This window comes from Protopterus annectens, chromosome 5.part0 (genome assembly GCF_019279795.1).
Source record: "Protopterus annectens isolate FY-2018-M chromosome 5.part0, PAN1.0, whole genome shotgun sequence".
In the NCBI taxonomy this organism is placed as follows: domain Eukaryota; kingdom Metazoa; phylum Chordata; order Ceratodontiformes; family Protopteridae; genus Protopterus; species Protopterus annectens.
Window position 1 is genome coordinate 1,407,564,764 of NC_056735.1, and position 20,039 is coordinate 1,407,584,802.

Sequence of the window (20,039 nt, forward strand, 5' to 3'; positions counted from 1 at the left end):
AAGAACTAAATCCCCTTTAGGAGGGGAGGTCGCAAACATCACAAACGACCAGTTGGAGGCGAGGTTTCGAGCCAGTTGGTAGACCCCACGGACCCGGTTTCAGATGGACATTTTAATGATATTAACCAAATAGTGGTTAATCTAACCAGCTTTTCTTTCTCAGAATGCCAACTAAAATTGCTTAATAAAGGTTTGGGGTTTGTTTCCTCTTTTTTTGTGTCACATTATGACATTGTTTGCGATTTAAAAAAGTTTTGTAGAAATTTAAATTTGAAATATTATTTTGCTCAACAGGATATTACCCCAGTAGTGAATGATGAATGTACTTTTCGGTTTAAAAAGTCGAATTTTCAACCTGTATATAATAAGACTGTTAGAACATTTGAACAACTAGTTCTACAGGAACTACAGGTTAATCAGGCAGATATTTTTAGGTGTCCTTCCCAAAATTTGACAATGGAGGAACGTCATGCTTTAAAATCTCTAGCAAGTAATGAAAAAATAGTAGTGACCAAAGCGGACAAAGGTGGGGCGATTGTTATTTGGGACAAGTTGAAATATGAAAGTGAGGCTAACAGACAATTGCGGGACCCTATTTCATACAGTTTGTTGTCTATGGATCCTTGTCAAGGGTTTAAATTTGCTGTAGACAAGTTTCTTTTTGAAGCTAAACAACAGGGTATAGTAAGTGAAGAATTAGTAACACAGTTAACAGTAGATAGTCCCTTTTTCCAATATTTTTATCTGGTTCCCAAAATTCATAAGACTTTACATAACCCCCCAGGTAGACCCATAGTGGCAGGTTGCGGTTCAGTCATGGAACCACTGTCGGAATATCTTGAATTTAAATTAAATTAAAGCCTTTGTTAAATTTGATTAGAGCCAGAATTAAAGATACAAAACATTTTTTGACACTGATGGATGATATACAGTTATCTAGTGATTGTCAAATGGGCACACTAGATGTACAATCCCTTTACACTAGTATTCCCCATTATGGTGGAATTAAAGGGGTTAAATACTGGTTGGAACAATCAGGTTTTTATTCCGTAGTAGAAATTGAATTTTTGTTATCAATGCTACAGTTTGTATTGGAGCATAATGCGTTCAAGTTCAATGGGGACTGGTATTTACAGGTTAAAGGTACAGCTATGGGAGCTACATTTGCTCCCATATATGCTGACCTGTTTATGGGATATCTTGAGATGGTGTATATTTATTGTGAAAATTTTCCATATTCTGAACAGCTTGTGATGTGGCGTCATTATTTAGATGACTGTTGGGTCATTTGGCAAGGCAGTCTTGATGAGTGGGATAGTTTTAAAAGATATCTAAATAACAATGAGTATGGAATTATTTTCACTGGCATATTAAATTTATTTACGGTAGATTTTTTGGATGTTAGTGTTACGAAACTGTTGGATGGTACATTGAGTACTTCACTATATAGAAAACATTTTTCTAAAAATTCTATTCTTCAGCAACGTAGTTGCCATCCACCACATATGGTTAATAATATCCCAGTGGCCCAGTTCCAGAGAGTTAGACGCATTTGCTCCAATGCTAGTGACTATAAACAAGCGAGTGACCTAAAATACAGGTTCCAAGCTCGGGGTTATGATAAAGGGTCAATAGATAAAGCATATGACAAAGTTCAGACTATGGATAGGGGTGATTTGTTGAAGGACAAGATTAAACACACATCAGGTCAGTTTAATAAAGTCCGATTTGTCACTACTTATGCTAGTAATTCATTTAAAATCAGGGAAGTGATATCAAAATACTGGCACAGTTTATATATGGACCCCTTTTTTCGACTTTGATAAATTCGAAGTGTGACTTTGGATATCGGAAAGGCAAGTCAATTGGGAATAACTTGGCAGGTTTTAAGAAAGGTTTAGATCAAAAAATATCAGTGCCTAGAATGGTAGGTAGTACATACTGTGGACATTGTAAATATTGTATAATAATGTCTAAAACTAGCTCCTTCACATCCATCAATACAAGGAAAGTATATCATATTAATACTTTGATTACATGTACGAGTTCTTGGGTAGTTTATATGGCTATATGTCAATGTGGTGCATTTTATGTAGGACAGACGTCATGTTCATTAAAGTAGCGAACAGCTCTTCATATTAGTGACATAAAATGCAAAAGACTGCGTAGTGCACTATATAAACATATATTGCAACATTCGTCAGCTCATTTTATCTTTTAGGAATTGACAAAATCAATACATTAGTTAGTGATAAGATAGCCATGCATAACATGCTGACTTCTAAAGAACGCAGATGGATTGTGAATTTAGGGGCAATGTTTAAACCGGGTCTCAATGACCATTGGTAGGTGTGGGAACTAGTTACTAAGGTTTAGTTTGTTTATTCATTTAGGGGGTAGGTACTGGCATAATTATTTAGTGGTTGTGGTATCATAAGTTTTATCAGAATATTTAACATCTGGATATATTAATGGAGTGGTGGATATGCATGTATTTGTTCTTATCAGGTGGCAATATGTTATTTAAGCAAGTGGTTAAAAATTATTCCACTTGAATAGGATTTTTTTGACACCTGGAATATGAGTATGTACTTGTTTTAATAATTATTGGCTACATATCATGTGGCCTTAAAATATGTATTTTCTATCCATATTTATTGTGTTTTTTTGGTATTTATAATAAGTATAAAACATGTTCCATTTATTTATATGAAATTTGCTAATTCCCCTTTTTTTTAAAATCCCACATGAAGTTCTTTTATAATATACAGAACTTTCTACATGATCGGAATAGATGTTCCAGTACTTGCTTTTTTGGCATCTAATAATATTAACCTTAGTAAGACCATATTATGTTTACGCAAGTCAAATCCTATATCACAACTTAAAATAATTACTTTCATAGTTACAACCATTTGATCCACAACATTTCTGTGAAAGTACTACAGAGGAAATTTTTAAAACCTGCTAAGTCATTAAATCCCCCCAAAAATCATGGTCCCGATTACCCCCCTCTTTCCCATTACACCTTCAGCATTTGGTATCTACCCGAGGAAAATTTCACTTTTGGGGGTATAAAAATAGTAAAGCAAACACTTCCAGGTAAAAATTCTAAATCTTCTAGACTTTGTTCCAAACTTCAAAGGGTTACAAATTATTTCCAAATGTCACTTTTGTAAACTGCCTTTCCATTCTCCTTTCCCAATCTTTTCTAAGCACCTCTGATTGATTCTTACAGTGATTGTGCAATATTTTTGCTCTGCTAATCATCCTTTTTTCACAGCAGCTTCTGTTCTAGACTCAAATAAAAAGTCAAGCAGAGTTGGTCTTTCACATAGCACTTCACGATCCTTGTCTCTTTGCCTATACTATGTTATTAATCTTGGATGGGGAAGGCAGTCTCTAATTTGCAGTCCAAACTTCTGCTAAGCCACATCACACTCCCCTTTCCCTTCTAAATTATTTGCTCCGGATACCTTTGATCCTTAATTAATTTCCTCCACAACCAGCTCCCTCTTTCCATTTTTATACCTCTATATGCAGACACACCTAATGGCAAAATCTCCTTTTTCCAATCCTTTGCTGGCTTTGTTCTTAAATACTTTGCTACTTTGTGAATATAATATTATGTATAGCTGTAGTTTCTTTAAAGACTTATATCCAAAATCCTACTATTTTCTTAAGGTCTCTTAACAATCCTCACACCATTCCATCATCATTTTTTCCAGCTTATTTATACTGTGGTTTGCAGGATGCTCAAGACTGGAGATGCATATAATATATAATACTACTGGAAGCAAATCAGTTGAAGGAAGTTTATCCTAGCAGTTAGCTTATGTTTAGCTATGTACAGAAGGACACATTTTTGATGAGTCTTTCTGACTGCTTGTTGGATGTGTATGTCAGAATACCATCTACAATGACTCTTAGTAGCTTTGTGTGGGCTACAAGGCCAATCCCAGTATTATTGACTGAGCTAATAGTAAAAAGTGACTTTTTGTTGTAGATGGACTTAAGAGTAAACAGGATTACCTTTTTTAGGATTTAACAATGCGGTGGTGCAGCGGTAGCATTGCTGCCTCACAGCAAGAGGTTCTCTCGTTCGATTCTCGTCTGGAGTGTGGAGAGTGCCTTCTGCATGTCCTCCCTGTGGTTGGGTGGGTGTTCGAAAGACATGCGTAAATGGGCGTGCCTTTGTTGTAGGTTGGACGTCAAGCAGGCACCTCGGTGTTCATAAAAATCTACTGCCAATCATTAGCAGACCGGAGTTCCGCTGTGGTGACCCCTAACCGGGAAAAAACGAAAGACAAACAACAGCAGAAAAAAGCTTCCTAGCCTCAATGGAGGAGAATGACTCTTGGGTTAGCTGTTAAAGTTCAAGTAAGTTTTTAGAAGAACAGCTGAGTGGAGACTTATCTACATACTAAAAAATCTTCACGTTTTTATGTTGAGTGTGGGTCATTTATAAATATGTTAAACAGTACAGGACTTAATATACATACTTGTTGAATTCTAACGAAGACAGTGAGAAAGAAGGATGAGCATTCCTTCTGACACTTGACTGCTTAGGACCAATTAGTCATATAGCTGTGAAACTAGGAGATGGTGGGAGAAGTGGAACAGACCAAGTGTGGAAAGTTTATGAAGGGATTTTTGATGCAAGACAGAGCCAAAGGCTTTGAAGAAATCAAGAAAAAGTGATGAAACTGGATTACCAGAATTTCTGTTAATATTTGTGGTACTGACAAAGCTGAAAAGGGCTGTGGTAGTGCTGTGATATGGCCAAAAACCATGCTGGGTTGATGAGAGCAAATTATTATCAATAAGATGATTAAGTAGCTGCATTTGTATGATTTTTTTAGGATTTTTGAATAACAGAGACATCATGGCTATAGGTTTATGATTTGAAAAGTCAATGGAGTTTTCATCTTTATGCAAGGGTAGAAGGTAAGATTTTTTTTTACGGATGGGTAGGACATGATTTTCTTAAATGGATCTATTTATTTTTAAAAAGAAACATCTTTATTAAATTAGCATTTATGACATAGGCAACCATACATTTATATAAATGAAAAAAAAAACATATTGACATAATTTTAGTTGGAAACATTATACATCACTTATAATCTGTCCGGTCACTGTCAGTCAAACATTACACAGCTCATTCAAATCCTGCCTTCTTTTAAACCTCATTCATTGTCTGCATGTATTGTTTCACAATTTCCATTTTTTTCTATGTAATTTGCTCCTACCCTTTTGTAAAGATCCCATTTCCAGTTGCTTTATCTCTGTTACTATATTCACTACTTCTAGTACAGTTGGTTTGGCCTTTGATTTCCACTTCCAACTACTTTTTTGGCAGCCATCATAATTAGATTCAGCAAGGCCTTACTATGTCTAAGCAATTTCCGATTCTGTATCATAGCTCAATAAAATCATTTCCCAAGTCATATCATATTGATAGAATAGTCTGCAGGGAATTTTTAGTCTACTAACTCATTACACTCCCAGGAAATATGTTCCCAATTATCTCTTTCTTCCGCATCACACCTCCAACATGTGCTATTGTCAAAAGATTTTAATACTCTTAACATATACTGGAAGAATCATGCAGATAAAAATAAGCAAAAAAGGTTTATTTTACATGCATGGAGACATGCTACAAAGTACATGGTATGTCAGCAGTCTAAATTCTGTACATTTCACATGGGTTTTTATACCCTCTCCTGCACGTACACAGTGGCTGGTTACTAGACAAGGAATTTCACTCAAAGCTATAAATTCACATCCTGGAGCCTTAGATGGTCAGAGGTCAGGCACAAGATAAGCTTGTGCCTGGATCAAGGTATCATCTGTGCATTCCTCTTTGGTCAGCAAATCCTTTACAAGAAAAACAACTTATTTTAGCTTATTTATTTGCACGCAATGCAGTTTCACATTTTAACCCTTACTATACATGATATAAAGATGTTGAACACAAAGATTCTTACTACATTTTCCCCCTAACAACACTTTGTATCATCAGTAATACATTTTATTCATACAGTTTTTCGCATGACTCATGTTCTGTATATTCAGAATAATAAGCTTTAGTTGCCTTGGCAGACAATACATTTGATATTATCATACGGATGCAAGGAATGCAGCAACAACCCAACAGTAGGAATATAATGGCACCAACACATATAGCAATTAAGACATTCATAAGTACTGTTCCCCAATTTCCAAACCAATTTTGGAAAAAGTCAGTTAATGGATTCTGTCCTGGTTTTGTAAGTTCAGAAACTTGTTGTAGGATCTCTAAGTGACTGTCAATATCATGTTCGTTATCTGGGATGAACGAACAACACTCCTCCTGGATAAGAGCACAAGTACCTCCTTTCGCCGCTAGGGTGAAATCGAGCGCCATACGATTCTGCAACACTACAGTCCTCTTTGCAATTAACTCATCTGTCACCAATTCTAGCGCAGAAAAAATTGCATTGCTCAGAGTTTCTAACAATTTTGAGTTTTCTGAGCACCCAAATGGATTTTACTGTCCCATAAGCTGGAAGAATACCAGCCCAGGAAATAACATCATCGCCCAAGTCCATGTGTGATAGCCTCTTGCTGCTACTATGGGCCAAATAATGGTGATAGATCCAGGATGCATCAACGTTACCTACGGGATTAACAGGCTTATCAACAGCATGTACATTTCGTATTTTACCTTGGGGAAGAGAAAATGTATGTCTTATAGCTGGTGCTAAATAACCCAAAAAGCAACTGCCTGACCAATTTTTTGGTAACCATTTGTATGTTTTTCTACCACAGATAAAATAACAATCATTTATTTTAAGTGTAATATTGACTGGAACAGAGTGATTTCCTTTGTCTTGCAGCCCTTTAAACAAGAGATCATACACAGATAACATTTTTTCAAAGAAACTTGTGCCATTAATAAGCCCTGTACTATTAACAAGCACTCTTATAGGCTTGAAACTCATTGCACAGAGCCCATCTATTGTACAGTTATGAATTATTGTTACATTATACTGACTCCATCCAACCTTGATCTTGCCAGATTTTTGAAAGCATACAGTTCCATTCTGGCGACCCATGAGGGGTAATGCTATTTTATCCTTCAAGGCTACATTTGAAGTTTCAAATAGTAAATTAGTCCATGTATCATTTGCCCCCAAAGGGACTGTACCTAACATTAGACCACCATGTACAGTAGGGATAGCCGTGCATATCCAACAATTTGAAACATTAAAAGATAGAGCATATGCATACTTAATAGCTTGGTATGTATTAAAAGACGGATGCCAAGCCGTATTCTCATATCTCTTTACTTGGCTAGTCTTGTCTGAAAATAAAAACGGCCAAAATAGAAAAGTAACAATCACACTTATTAACAACAAAATTATTTTGGAATGCTTTTGTGGGAAAGGCTGCTCCCTTCCGGTATTTCTCTGCATTGCTACAATAGTCAGATATTCATAGAAAACAAGATTACTACTAATCAGTGTTCCTCAGGGGAACTCAAATTTTTGTCCAGTTCAAACTGTTTTACCAGTTTACAGTGTGTCAGATGGATCCACGATGTCTTTTCTTTTATTCGGACTGCTGTAGGGGTTGCTATCAAAACCTGGTATGGACCTTCCCACTTTGGCGAGGCCCAGTTTTTCCTCTTGACAATTTTAACCCAGATCCAATTTCCGGGTTCCACTTCCAGGATCCTGTTGTTCTTCTGCTCTGAAAAGCAATCATTCATTAAAGAGGTGTTAGTTCTGGTCAGCAACAATTTCCTCATGTAATCTGCTATCTCTTCACCCCCCTCACGTTCCGCAGGCAAAAGATTTTGCCACTGTGGGACGTAATAAGGTCTCCCATATAATAGTTCAAATGGTGTGACCCCTTTTGAGGTGGGAGTGGTACGCATGGACAGGAGTGCCAGAGGTAAGCAGTTTATCCAAGACTGATGTGTCTCGGCCATGAGTTTACGTAACTTGCCTTTGAGAATGCCATTATGGCGTTCAACCAACCCTGCTGACTGTGGGTGGTAGGCACAGTGATGTTTTTACTCGATTTGAAAAATGGTGGCCAGCTTTTGAATAACTTGGTTCACGAAATGTGTGCCATTATCAGAATAGATGTGTGTAGGTAGCCCAAAATGAGGGATAATGTTATTTGTAAGGGCCTTGGCTACCGACAGTGCATCTGGGTGTGCTACCGGAAAAGCTTCGACCCATTTTGTAAAAGCGTCAATAATGACTAACACAAATTGCTTCTGTTGAACAGGAGTTAGTTCAATAAAATCCATGCAGATTGTGTGAAATGGATACGGAGGCAGCGGAAAAGCTGCTGGGGTGATCCGCACCCCACCACCATGGTATTGTGCACAAAGCAGGCACGATAAACAAAATCGTTTAGCGTATGCTATAAAGCCCTTGGTCCAGAAAATTTGCTGGATCATTTGAACCATAGCAGCAGGGCCCAGATGCGATGGGCCATGCATCACTAATGAGGCATACCTAAAAAGGTTCGTTGGCAAGACATACTTATCATTTGGACCTACAAAAACTCCCTGCTTTTGAATAGCCCCATATTTAACCCATCGCTGTTTTTCCTGAACTGTACTAAGTTCCTGCATTACCTGTAAAGTTTGTAGATCAAATTTATCTGTAGGGTGAAGTTCCTTCTGTGTGGACTCGAGTGCAAAGGTACAGGTTAAGGCTACACTTTTTGCAGTTTTGTCAGCCAGTGCATTTCCAAGTGATACTGAATCCTTGGCATTCTTGTGCGCTGCGCACTTACAGATGGCCAGTCCCCATGGCAGTTGGACAGCTTGTAAGAGGCTAAGGATTAAATCCTTGTGGGTTATTTCCTTTCCTGAGGCCATAACCATTCCCCTATTTTTCCATTGCTGTGCAAAGACATGGACCATGGAAAAAGCATACTGACTATCTGTGTAGATAGTAACTGCCTTATCCTTGGAGATGGTGCATGCTCTGGACAAAGCAATCAATTCGGCCACTTGTGTGGACAGGTTCCTGGGGAGGGGTTTTGCCTCTAGTACCTCAGTCTCAGTCATGACTGCATACCCCACTTGTGTGATACCTGCCTCATTCTTACGTGCTGACCCATCTACAAACAGGGTCCAATCTGAATTTGCCAAAGGTTGGTCCTTAAGGTCTGGTCTTCATAAGACATTAGAGTGTATCAAATCTAAACACACGTGAGGGGCACCATCGTCAGCTGTAGGTAACAGCGTGGCTGGATTAAGAGTGGTGCATCGCTCAATGGTCATGTGTGGTTGTGATAGTAATGTTGTCATGCAGGATAAATGTCTGCTAGGAGAGAGAAAGGTAACTTTATCCTGTAGTAGTATTACCGCGATAGAGTGCGGTACTCGTAAGGTAAGGTCATGAAACAAAACTAGGGTTGCAGACGCTTGCACAGCCAGTGCGGCTGCGACTACTGCTTGTACACAGTGTGGCAAAGATCGTGCCACTGTGTCCAATTTACTTGAATAAAAAGCTAATGGTCTCAACTTATCCCCATAAGTTTGCAAATAGAACTGATGTCATAAAGCCCTGCTTACAATCTACTGTCTGAACAAAGGGTTTTGTATAGTCAGGGAAACTAAGTGTTGCAGATCCTGCTATCAATTGTTTTACCCTAGTAAATGCCTGTATTGCCTTATCCGTCCATTTCAGCGCGTCATGTGCTGCCATGGGAAGTGCGAAAATAAGTTCCAAAAGTGGACTTACTTCCTCTGCATAGTTGGGAATCCAACTACGACAAAAATTTGTTATTCCTAAAAATGACATAATTTCTTTTTTCGTGCTGGGCATTGGTGCCTGTAAAATAGCTTCTTTTCTACAGTTATCTAGTTGTCTACCAGTATTTGAAATGGTATAGCCTAGATACCGTACTTCAGTTCTACAAAATTGTAATTTAGATTTATTTACCTTATGTCCCTCTTTCGCCAAGAAATGCAATAACCGAATAGTTTCGGACTCACAGACAGCCTCCGTGGGTGCAGCCAGTAAGATGTCATCCACATACAATAGTAGATGACAGCCATGCTCTGGTTGAAACTGTGCCAGGTTTGTCGACATTTCTTGCGAAAAGATTGTAGGGCTTTCACAATAGCCCTGCGGCAGTCGTGTGTATGTGTACCGCTTGCTCATAAACGTAAAAGCGAACCAAAACCTACTATCTTCCTGTAGGGGAATAGAAAAGAATGCATTACTAATGTCAATAACAGAAAAATACTTATCCGTGGGAAGGATATCATTTAACAAAACAGATGGATCTGGGACCATAGGAGCCCTTGGCACTACAGCAGCATTTACAGCCTGCAGATCCTGTACCATTCTCCATGTCCCGTCTGGTTTCCTTACTAGGAACAAGGGTGTGTTACACGGTGAATCTGTGCATGGAATTAAAACCCCAGCTCTTAGTAGAGCCGTGATCACTGGTAGAATGCCTTCTTCTGCCTTTTTACTTAATGGATACTGATGCTTGTGAGGTCTAAAATTGGATTTTGGAGTTATTTTAACCTGTCCTGCTGTTTTTATTAGCCCAATGTCGTGTTACCCGCGAGACCATAAGGAGTCTGGCACTGATTGTAACTTTAATTCTTCTTGCGGGGTTAGGAGACATAGTCAGAATGGCCCTCCCCCGGGTGGCGTTAGCCTGTCTTCGCGGAGGTGCACTGTTGGTCTAGCCTGGGTGACCCAGTTTAGTCTTTGTACCTGAACTCCTTTACATGCCAATTGTTCTGGCGTCATTTTGGCCCATTCAGTAACTTTCCTCCCCACCAGATACCATGCCATTTGTTCTTCCCTTGTTACAGAGACATGTGCAATAGAATTATTGCGAAAAAGTAACTGCATATCTTTCGTAAGACTGCATGTAACTGCAGAATTTCCTAATTTATCCCAATAGAGATTTTGTAACAGGATCTTTGTGACCTTGTGTTTAAAAAATTGCTTCTCATACTTGTCTGGTCCCACATACTTTCTGTAATACATTGTGCAGTGTAGTTGTTTAGCTACCACTGGCGGTTGTGTGCCATATTTGCTTAAGGCCAAATTAGTTAGCTCATTTACTACATTTTGTGGTCCAGTTTCAACAAGATCATTACTGTACCAGTAGTGTAAATCACCCTGCCCCACCTGTAACATAACATCTTGAATTTCTACTAGTTTGGCTTGAATCCCTGATGCAGTCGGTACAGCTGCTATGCCAAACACGTGCATTAAATCTCTTCCTAATAAGTTTACAGGGCAAATTTTGGAGATAATAACTCGAAACCTGATAGTTTGGTTAGTTTCAGGGTCCGTGAACCATAAAGGTTTAGATAATGGTTCCTTATAAATGCGGCCATTTGCTGCCTTGACTAATACATAGTCATCAGAAGTTACATCGGATGGCACTGCAGAGTTTTTTAGCAGGGTCCTGTAGGCCCCTGAATCACACAGAAATTCTACATCTTTACCCTCTACTTGAAGTGTGATTATCGGTTGTGCTTCTAGCTGCATAGTTACAGCCAGCGCTGTTAAATTAACAACCTGATATTCGCCTTCTTCTGAAAAATCAGTCATTTCATTTTCCCATCCTGCACATTCACCCTTACCTTCTTCGTTTGCATCCTCAAAATCTTCCACTTCACTCTGCCTTATTGATTCTGGCCAATCAGCCTCTTTGTCCGGGTCTGATTCACCTCCACCACCATCATATAGTCATGCTGACTCGTGATCCGGGGTGGTTTTAGTTTTTTCAGAAGACCAGCAATCCCTCGCAAAATGTCCCTTTTTACCACATTTGAAACATTCTCCTCTTTTTTGCCTACCTTCATAGTCTTCGGAATGTCCCACATTCCCTCTTCCTCTACCCCTGCCTCTGCCCCTTCCTCTACCCCTGTTAGTCGGACCTCGCAATAGCATAAGTGTCCCATCTTCGCTCACCGTAAAGGTTTGCGCTTGTTTTCTTTTCTTCTAAATATTTTTCTGCGTGTCTTGCATACTCCAGTAGGGGCTGCAGACGTGCCGTCCGATGATCTATCATATGCTTTTGGACAAAGTTGCTAATAGCACTTTTACACCCTTTTAAAAAGGCATTTTTTAGTTGTTCATATGAGGAGTCTTTTGACTGATCTATTTCTTTTTGCATACCACTATGGTTATCAAAGCACTGGGTAAGTCTCTGCAAATAGTTGTCTACTTTTTCATCGTCTGCTTGTACACATCTATTGATACAGGTCCAGTCTGCCCTAGGCTTCCATTTGTCCAAAATACGGTCTAGTAAATCCTTGACCTGCTTTTGGTATGAGTCCGAATTGTGGACAAGTGGTTTATTGTCTACTCTGGTTATGGGATCCCAGTCCCCACAGACCAAGTGCCAATCGGGACCCAAAATTTGTCGAACTACTTGTTCCAACTCTACGGCATTTAGCTTATAACTTTCTATCATGCCTGCGACGTCCTCACAAAACTTGGTCATATCTAACCTAGGGTGTGGTATTCCTTCTACGGCTTTTCGAATGTCTTCCCGCGTCCAGGGTCGATAGACTAAAATGGTGGTACCCTGTCCGGGCGTACCCGCTTGCGGATTTGCAACTTCTATGAGGGGATACTCTGTGGACGCCGAATTGACTTCGGCTTCTTTTTGTTTCCATTCTGATTTGTCTTCGTAGGTCCAGTGTGTCATCCGCCTGTTTCTGTAAAACTACGGGAGGTATGTTTTGCTTTGGCTTACTTCTTCACTTTCCTGATACTGAGGTGGACTGGTTTTAAGGGTTTCCGGATCTGGATATAAGGGTGGGGCCGTCGCCTTGTGACAGACGGCAGATGTTTCATTATCATCCTTTTGGATAAAAAATGTATCTTTTGCACTCGAGCCACCACTTCCCTTATTCGAAAACTGTTCCCTATGTCTCTTATTAGCTTCTTCTAACCATTTCTGTGCTTGAGGGAATCACATCTTCACTTGATTTTTAACTTTGCCTCCTGCGTCCCTACGCAGATCTCTCACCAAATTTTGACATTCTGATCTATTTAAGTTACCACTAAACCCATAATTTGTCTTCCATTTTTTTATGTAGTTTTTTGGATGTAATTTAAGCATATGTTCCTCATCTTCAGTCCTTTTATTTAAGCAGCCCTTACTAGCACAACAACTGCTTCCTATTCCCATTTTTCTTATTTAAAAGAAAAAACTGTTTTCCTTTTCCTGAGATCTCTACCAGTCTTTTGTAAAATTTAAACAAAAGAAATTCCTTTATGACTAGTCCCTTAAAAAAAAAGTACTTTTATAAATGAAAAAGCTTACCTTACTGTGGATCTTCTGCCCCGTTCGTCACCGTCCCACGGATCGAATCTAAGAGTGACTAGCCTCTACTTACGACTTCTTTGTCGGAGGTCTTTCCGTTCAAGGGAGCCCGAGATTCGTTCTCCCCTTCCTGTACAGGTTTTTTAGTCCCTCTTGTGCGATTCGTACCGTGAAGAGGTGGCCCCACGGTCTTGGGCGCCAGAAATGTCAAAAGATTTTAATACTCTTAACATATACTGGAAGAATCACGCAGATAAAAATAAGCAAAAAAGGTTTATTTTACATGCATGGAGACATGCTACAAAGTACATGGTATGTCAGCAGTCTAAATTTTGTACATTTCACATGGGTTTTTATACCCTCTCCTGCACGTACACAGTGTCTGGTTACTAGACAAGGAATTTCACTCAAAGCTATAAATTCACATCCTGGAGCCTTAGATGGTCAGAGGTCAGGCACAAGATAAGCTTTATTAAGTAAAATAATCCTTTATTAAGTGCACAGACCAATAAAGGATTTTTGACTGGAAACAGACTGCCTGCCTGCCTTGCTTGGATTACTTTCGAATACTTAGTAATGCTGTACAATTATATAATTTTTTAGTATTTTTTGTTTGTTTTGTTTTGACTTGACAAGTTTAATTTTGCTACTTCTACTATTATTGTATGATCTGATTAATATACAGTGATGAACTAGAGATATATGGACTGAAAATCTTCTGCACACAGAAGTTTCTTACACTGTTTTGTAGCAATAATGCATACACTTTGGTGGTTGTTAATTTTTATGAAGGAGTTGAAACATTCTGTGGTATTAAAAACTGAGGGTGTACAGATACTGAGAGACAGAGACCCACCAAGACTACATGCTTTCATAGGGGCAGCAACTGCAGAGAGAAACTAAGAAGCAGTATCAGGGTAGTGAACAGGGTGGAAGTGTAGTCTAATAATGAGTGTTATGAATACAGCACTAACAAAGGAGCAATGCTATAAAAGAGGACAGAGAATTTTAAATCTATAAATAACTTTGAAAGAAGGCCTGTTGAAGGGAAATAAAGAGGTGCTAAAAGTATGGGAGATGTCTAAAGCATGATATAGTATGAAAGATGAGCAACATTTAAGACAAATTTAAAAATTAACTGTCATAGTTATGTTTGAATTAAATGCTGGACTCTTGATGGGATTTATACGAATTACACAAAGAAACTAATAGCTATCTAAAGCAATATCAAACTCTAAAAATCTCTTGGTGGACCTGCAGCCATATTGCTACTGTTTTTTTTTTCCTTTTATAGTTGTTATTATGAATCTTTTAAGGTTTTTCATCATTTATAAACTGTTAAATGCTGCTTCGTCATTTTAAAAAAATCTTAGTAATCCTTTTAATGAAGAAGTGAGATCTACTAGCACAAACAGATAAATAATTAATTTAAACTCTTACAGTTTATGAATGTGCTCACTTTTAGCAGGCGATAAAATAATTCAATGCACAGTTGCAAATGGAAACTACACTGTCAGGTTTGTGAAATGTACACTTCAGTACACAACAACGAATATAGCAGCTATTACTGCAAAAAGCTTACTCACTTGATAGTGGAGCAGACTTCTGGAATTACTTCTCTTGGAGTAGCCATTTAAGTTGGAAGAAAGTGTAAAATATGCAGATACTGCTACATATACACCAGGTGTATCCAGATAGAAGTAACTGCACAGCTGGAACCATTTTATCAACTCAAGCAGCAAGTAAAGATGCATGAAACCTCAATCCATTCTGTGAGTTGTTATTTTTTAGTTGTGCAATGCATAGTACTGGTTTAGACAAAAGACTTAGGCTCAGAGGTTCATACTAGGCTATCTGCCCTAGGGCATTTATAAGCCTAGCCAGAATGTGTTTGGCTTTCGCCACCCATTTTAAATTTATTTTGTTATGCCCTTTTTCAAGGTTAGTATACTGTGCCTCTGTCTAACAGTGACACAGAAGTGATACCCGGGTAAACCTACGATCTCCCATCCACTCATCAAGATTCCTCTTGAAGAGAGTCAATGAGGGACTCTGCCTAACCTGGACTGGGATTTTACTCCAGAGTGAAGGAAGCCTCTGGGTTATGAATCTGTCCCTCCAGCATGTCCTATTTATTTCAGTGCTGAGGTTCAAGTCTGTTGAGCGCGTAGCTCGATGGGATTTGGATTTTCTGAGGTGCAGCATGTCCATTAATTCCGGGTTGGACATGGCTTTATACGTCAGGCACAGATCGCCTCTGAACAGGCGGTATGCCACTGAGTAGAGCTGGAGTTTCTTTAACCGGGCAGCATATGGCATCTGTTTGAGCCCTTTGATCCTCTTGGTGAGGTACTTTTGGGGTCTTTCCAGTTGCTGCAGGTGTCTCGTAAGGTACATCCCAAAAGGGGCATTGTACTCAATTATGGGCCTGATGAGGGATGAGTAAAGAGGCACGATGACCTCCCTGATCTAGATGTGAATCCCTTCATGATTAGGTGGGCTATATAAAATGTTTTCTAACCACTTTGGCCACGTGGTTGTCAAATGAGAGATTGCTATCAACTTGGGTCCCCAGGTCCCTAATTACTTCTTCTGTACTTAATGGATTACCACCTATGTGGTAATTTGTAGGCACTTTGTTTTTGCCAAAGGGGATGACTATACACTTTTGGCATTTAGCTTGAGGCCATGGCTCTGGCACCAGTTGTCTGTTTCTATGAGGCCCTTTTGGAGGATGCTTGTGTCAGCTGGAGAGTCGATTATGGTGCCCAGTTTGCAGTCATCTGCGAACTTGGTCAGCCACAGTCCTTCCATGTTGGCCTGTACCTCCGAGAAATATATACCGAACAAGAGAGGTCCCAGGACTGAGCCTTCTGGGACACCACTTGTAACTGGTTTGGAGTCTGACATGGCTCCAGCAATTCTAACCATGTGGGTTCTGTCCTTGAGCCAGTCTGCAATCCATCTAGTGACATAGGGGTTTATATTTAAGCTGGTGAGCTTATCTATAATGCCGGATACAATACCCCACTCGAAGGCTTTTGCGAGGTCCAGGTAGGCTGTGCGGACCATCTTCCCCTCGTCAATGGCCTTGGTGACTGTTTCAAAGAAAACAACCAGGTTTAAGAGGCAAGATCTGCCCTTAAGCCGAACTGGGTAGGATCCAGTGTCTGTAGGTCCCCAATATCTTTATTTATGGTCCATGATGATCCTTTCCATAGCTTTGCAGACCAAGCTAGTCAGGCTTATGGGGCGATAGTTTCCAGGATCCGTTGAGGCACCACCTTTATGGAGAGGGACCACTGTTGCTGTACGCCACTCTTTGGGCACATATCCTGTAGTAAGGCTGAGATTGAACAATAGTTTTATGTTTGGGTTTAGCTCTTCTTGGAGTTCATGTAGGACGCAGCCCCGGGACACCGTCTGGTCCCATTGATGCTGTGGTTTTGCTTTGGAGGGGGCAGCTCTTACCCGAGAATCTGAGATGTCAGGGGGGGCAGCACTCTGCTGGGATAGATATTTGCCCATTTGGTGGTGGTGGGGGGGGGGGGGAGTTTGCGCTGAACCTGTCAGCTAGGATGTTGGCATGATTTCGACAATGAAAGGACCAGACAGAAAAAGTTAACAGCATATTAAATACAAATTCTCAACACCATAGAGAATGCTGTGCTGCTGGAAAACAACTAGTGAGAAAGGAAAGTGAGTGAATGCTGTAAAACAGAAATGCAGTGTAAAGTCTTCAATAGTATGCACTATGGTGTAGGCAAGGGTGGGGAAATAGCCAACATGCGGAGGTTTATAAATATGACTAAAGGTGGTGCATTCAGAAACCAAACTAGTATGGTGCAACAATTATGCTTTAGAAGATGTTCGAAGAAGGATACAGTGACAAGCAATTAAAAGTGGTCTACAGACATATACAGGTGTTTGAAGAAACAACGATTATAAACGTACTTGTGGTGGGTGGTATAAACACCCACCTCTAGCAAGTGCAGTTACCTAACAAGAGATGGCCCTGTATGAAACCTTGAGTTGTGTAGGTGGTTTGGGGTGAATGAAATCCAAGTGAGAGGGAAACAAAACACTAAGAATGTTGAACTAAACATCTATGTTAACTTACTGTTCAACTTTTTTTCTCTCTCTTAAATTGACGATACGAATACTTTCAGCATTTGTTTGCCGTGTGGCTTCGATAAGCTAAGCAAAACTCTCAGCCAATCAGGGACAAATCTCAATAGAATCAAAGACACTTTTAACATTTATGTACTGTTAACATCAGACATTGACAGAATAAGAGAACGTGAATGTATTTTTTTAAGTAAAATAAGTCTATAACTCTAATCATTGTTATTATTCATCAAGTGTAATTCACCACCTTTTCTCCAAAAGTTATCAGAAGGCACAAAACTAAAATTGGGAGTCCAAATCAGGAACAGTTGAGAGATACGCAGTGCTAAGAAACTTCAGTCTCTGTAGTTTTAAATTTTCTCAACGTGTTGAACTGTGCGATACCCCTCAAATATCCTTACAAGCTAGGCATCCTAGGTAGCCTTTGAAAAGGGCGAGTTGCCAGGGATTAACAGAAAAACAGTATGCAAATGTATTTGTAAAACAGGAACAATAATCGAAAGACACAATACACATTTCATTCATTACCCTTTAGAGCAGTCTTAACACTCGCGGGTTCTTCAGCCTCAGCGTTGAGTAACTCCTCCCATCCCCTGTCAAATAATAAAATATTTTATATTGCAATATATATTTTTATGTTATGCATCTTTGTATTCAACCTCTACAGCTTTCATCTTTCTGCATAGCTAAACGTTTTTCTTCTTCTTCTTTTGTATTTTCAATAAAGGAATTAAACTATTTTTGTTACTTTAAAGAGTAAACAAATACATTACAAACTCACATGGCAAGAGGCGTCTTTTTGGCGTGACATAGTACGTACGACACGTAGGGTGCTGTATTCAGTGCTGCACTCGGATTCTTCGGCGGGCCCGTCGAAGTCTGTAATCACCGGTATTGCTTTATGGTTATGTTAACAACTTGGTTGTGCAGCAGTTGAAAGAACGCCGAGTATACTGATGCATGTCAGTTGGTATTTTGCACCAAACGACTTCATATTATCAGGCAACCCGTATAAATGGTGCACTTAGTTGCTGTAAGATTACACTTTGATTTTGAATAATGATTTTAAAATGAGTTCACCTTATATTTTGTAAGTTTTAGGTTGTTGATGTTGAGGAGGCTGTGAGGCCTAGTAAAGCTACAGAAAGTGACATTTGGATGAGCTATTGTCACTTTTTTTGCAGCTATATGGTTTTGTTTTTCCAGCCCTAAGAGAACTGTAAATTACAAAGCATGCAAGTCTAATTATGGTTTTAGCTGCATTTAAGATATCGAGGTCGTGCCCATGAATTGTGAAGTCGAGTTAGGCCCCTGTGTTAGAGAAGTCTGGATTCATTATTTGGGTAACTAAACATATTAATACATGTCAACTGAAAGAATGTCGTTTTAGCCGCTGCATACAAATCCGTGGTTTGTGCATATATATATATATATATATATATATAACTGGGCATAATACCATTAAATGTGGAGTACTGGTGCTGCTGTCATTTGTATTTATTTTTTTGCTGATTGGTATTCATGCCATTAGATACATTGGATAACTGAAAGAATAAAGTTTTTTTTTTGGGGGGGGGGGGGGGTATTCATCCTGTCTGGCGAATGTATTATTATAATTGATTCCTGCAGAGTTGATGGTCCAGTATGATTTAAAAAAGGCGAACTAAAAGTATAGAATATTTTCTCTGTACCTTTATTTATGGCTTGTGGACAGTCAGTGTGCATTTTATTTATTCATTTGGGCCCTTCTGATTGCGACTTGATTGTTTGCATGTGCTTTGTGGTTTCACGCCTTGGTTTGTCCGTTCTTGGCATTTGTTTAAAAAGGTCATTTCTAAAATTAGATTGCAGATTTCCCTGCCTGCAGAGCCTGTTAGGAAGTGTGAGGGTAGGAAATTGAGCGTTATTGGGTAGTGGTATTGTCGTCTTTTATGTATATACTGTAACTTGATGTACTGATAAATTATATTGGCTGGAAGCCATCCTGGCATGAGGTTGTTTTCAGACCAGTGTGATTTATTTTATAACTTGTAATGACCTATGTCCTCCCTCAACAGATCTAAAACTGCAGTGGATTGAATATGGACCCCCTTTTAATAGGTCTGCTTCTGAAACATTTCCTAAAATGTAACTCCACTAATATTGCTAACGTACATGCTTGTATCGCTAACACATTAGTTTACTGTCAAACAGTTCTTTGACTGTTGTAATAGCATTCCAGTTCTTTGACTGTTGTAATAGCATTCCAAAGTGGTAACTAGTATCTGTCTAATGGACCCCCCCCTCATTGTTTTTATTTCATTTACATATGCATGCTTTCTTTGGTTATGACTTGTTGTTTAGTCCAGCATTGCATAAATTGGTCTCTCTTCCCTTACATTTCAGTCTTCTTGAACATTCTGTGTGTGTTGTTCCCACAAGTTCGATTTATTTCAATGTAATTTACTTCTTCCCTTTTTCAAAGATTCCTCTTCTGGTTCTCTCTTTCTCTATTACAGTATTCAATTTTTCAAATATAGTGGGTTTAGTTTATTTCCATTTTCTAGTAAATGTTTTTTTTGATGGTTAATACAGTTAAACTTATTTTT

At 39.1% G+C, this 20,039-nt stretch overlaps 1 protein-coding gene across 1 annotated transcript in view; it reads left to right on the forward strand.

The window, feature by feature from the left end:
- The first annotated feature begins 456 nt into the window (after positions 1–456).
- The window catches only part of TFDP1 (transcription factor Dp-1), a 1,398,147-nt gene continuing 1,378,564 nt past the window's right edge, over positions 457–20,039 (forward strand). Inside the window, exons 1-2 of the mRNA XM_044072010.1 lie at positions 457–684; positions 1,482–1,707. Coding sequence (XP_043927945.1) covers positions 457–684; positions 1,482–1,707 — 454 coding nt within the window. The remainder of the gene's footprint in view (positions 685–1,481; positions 1,708–20,039) is intronic.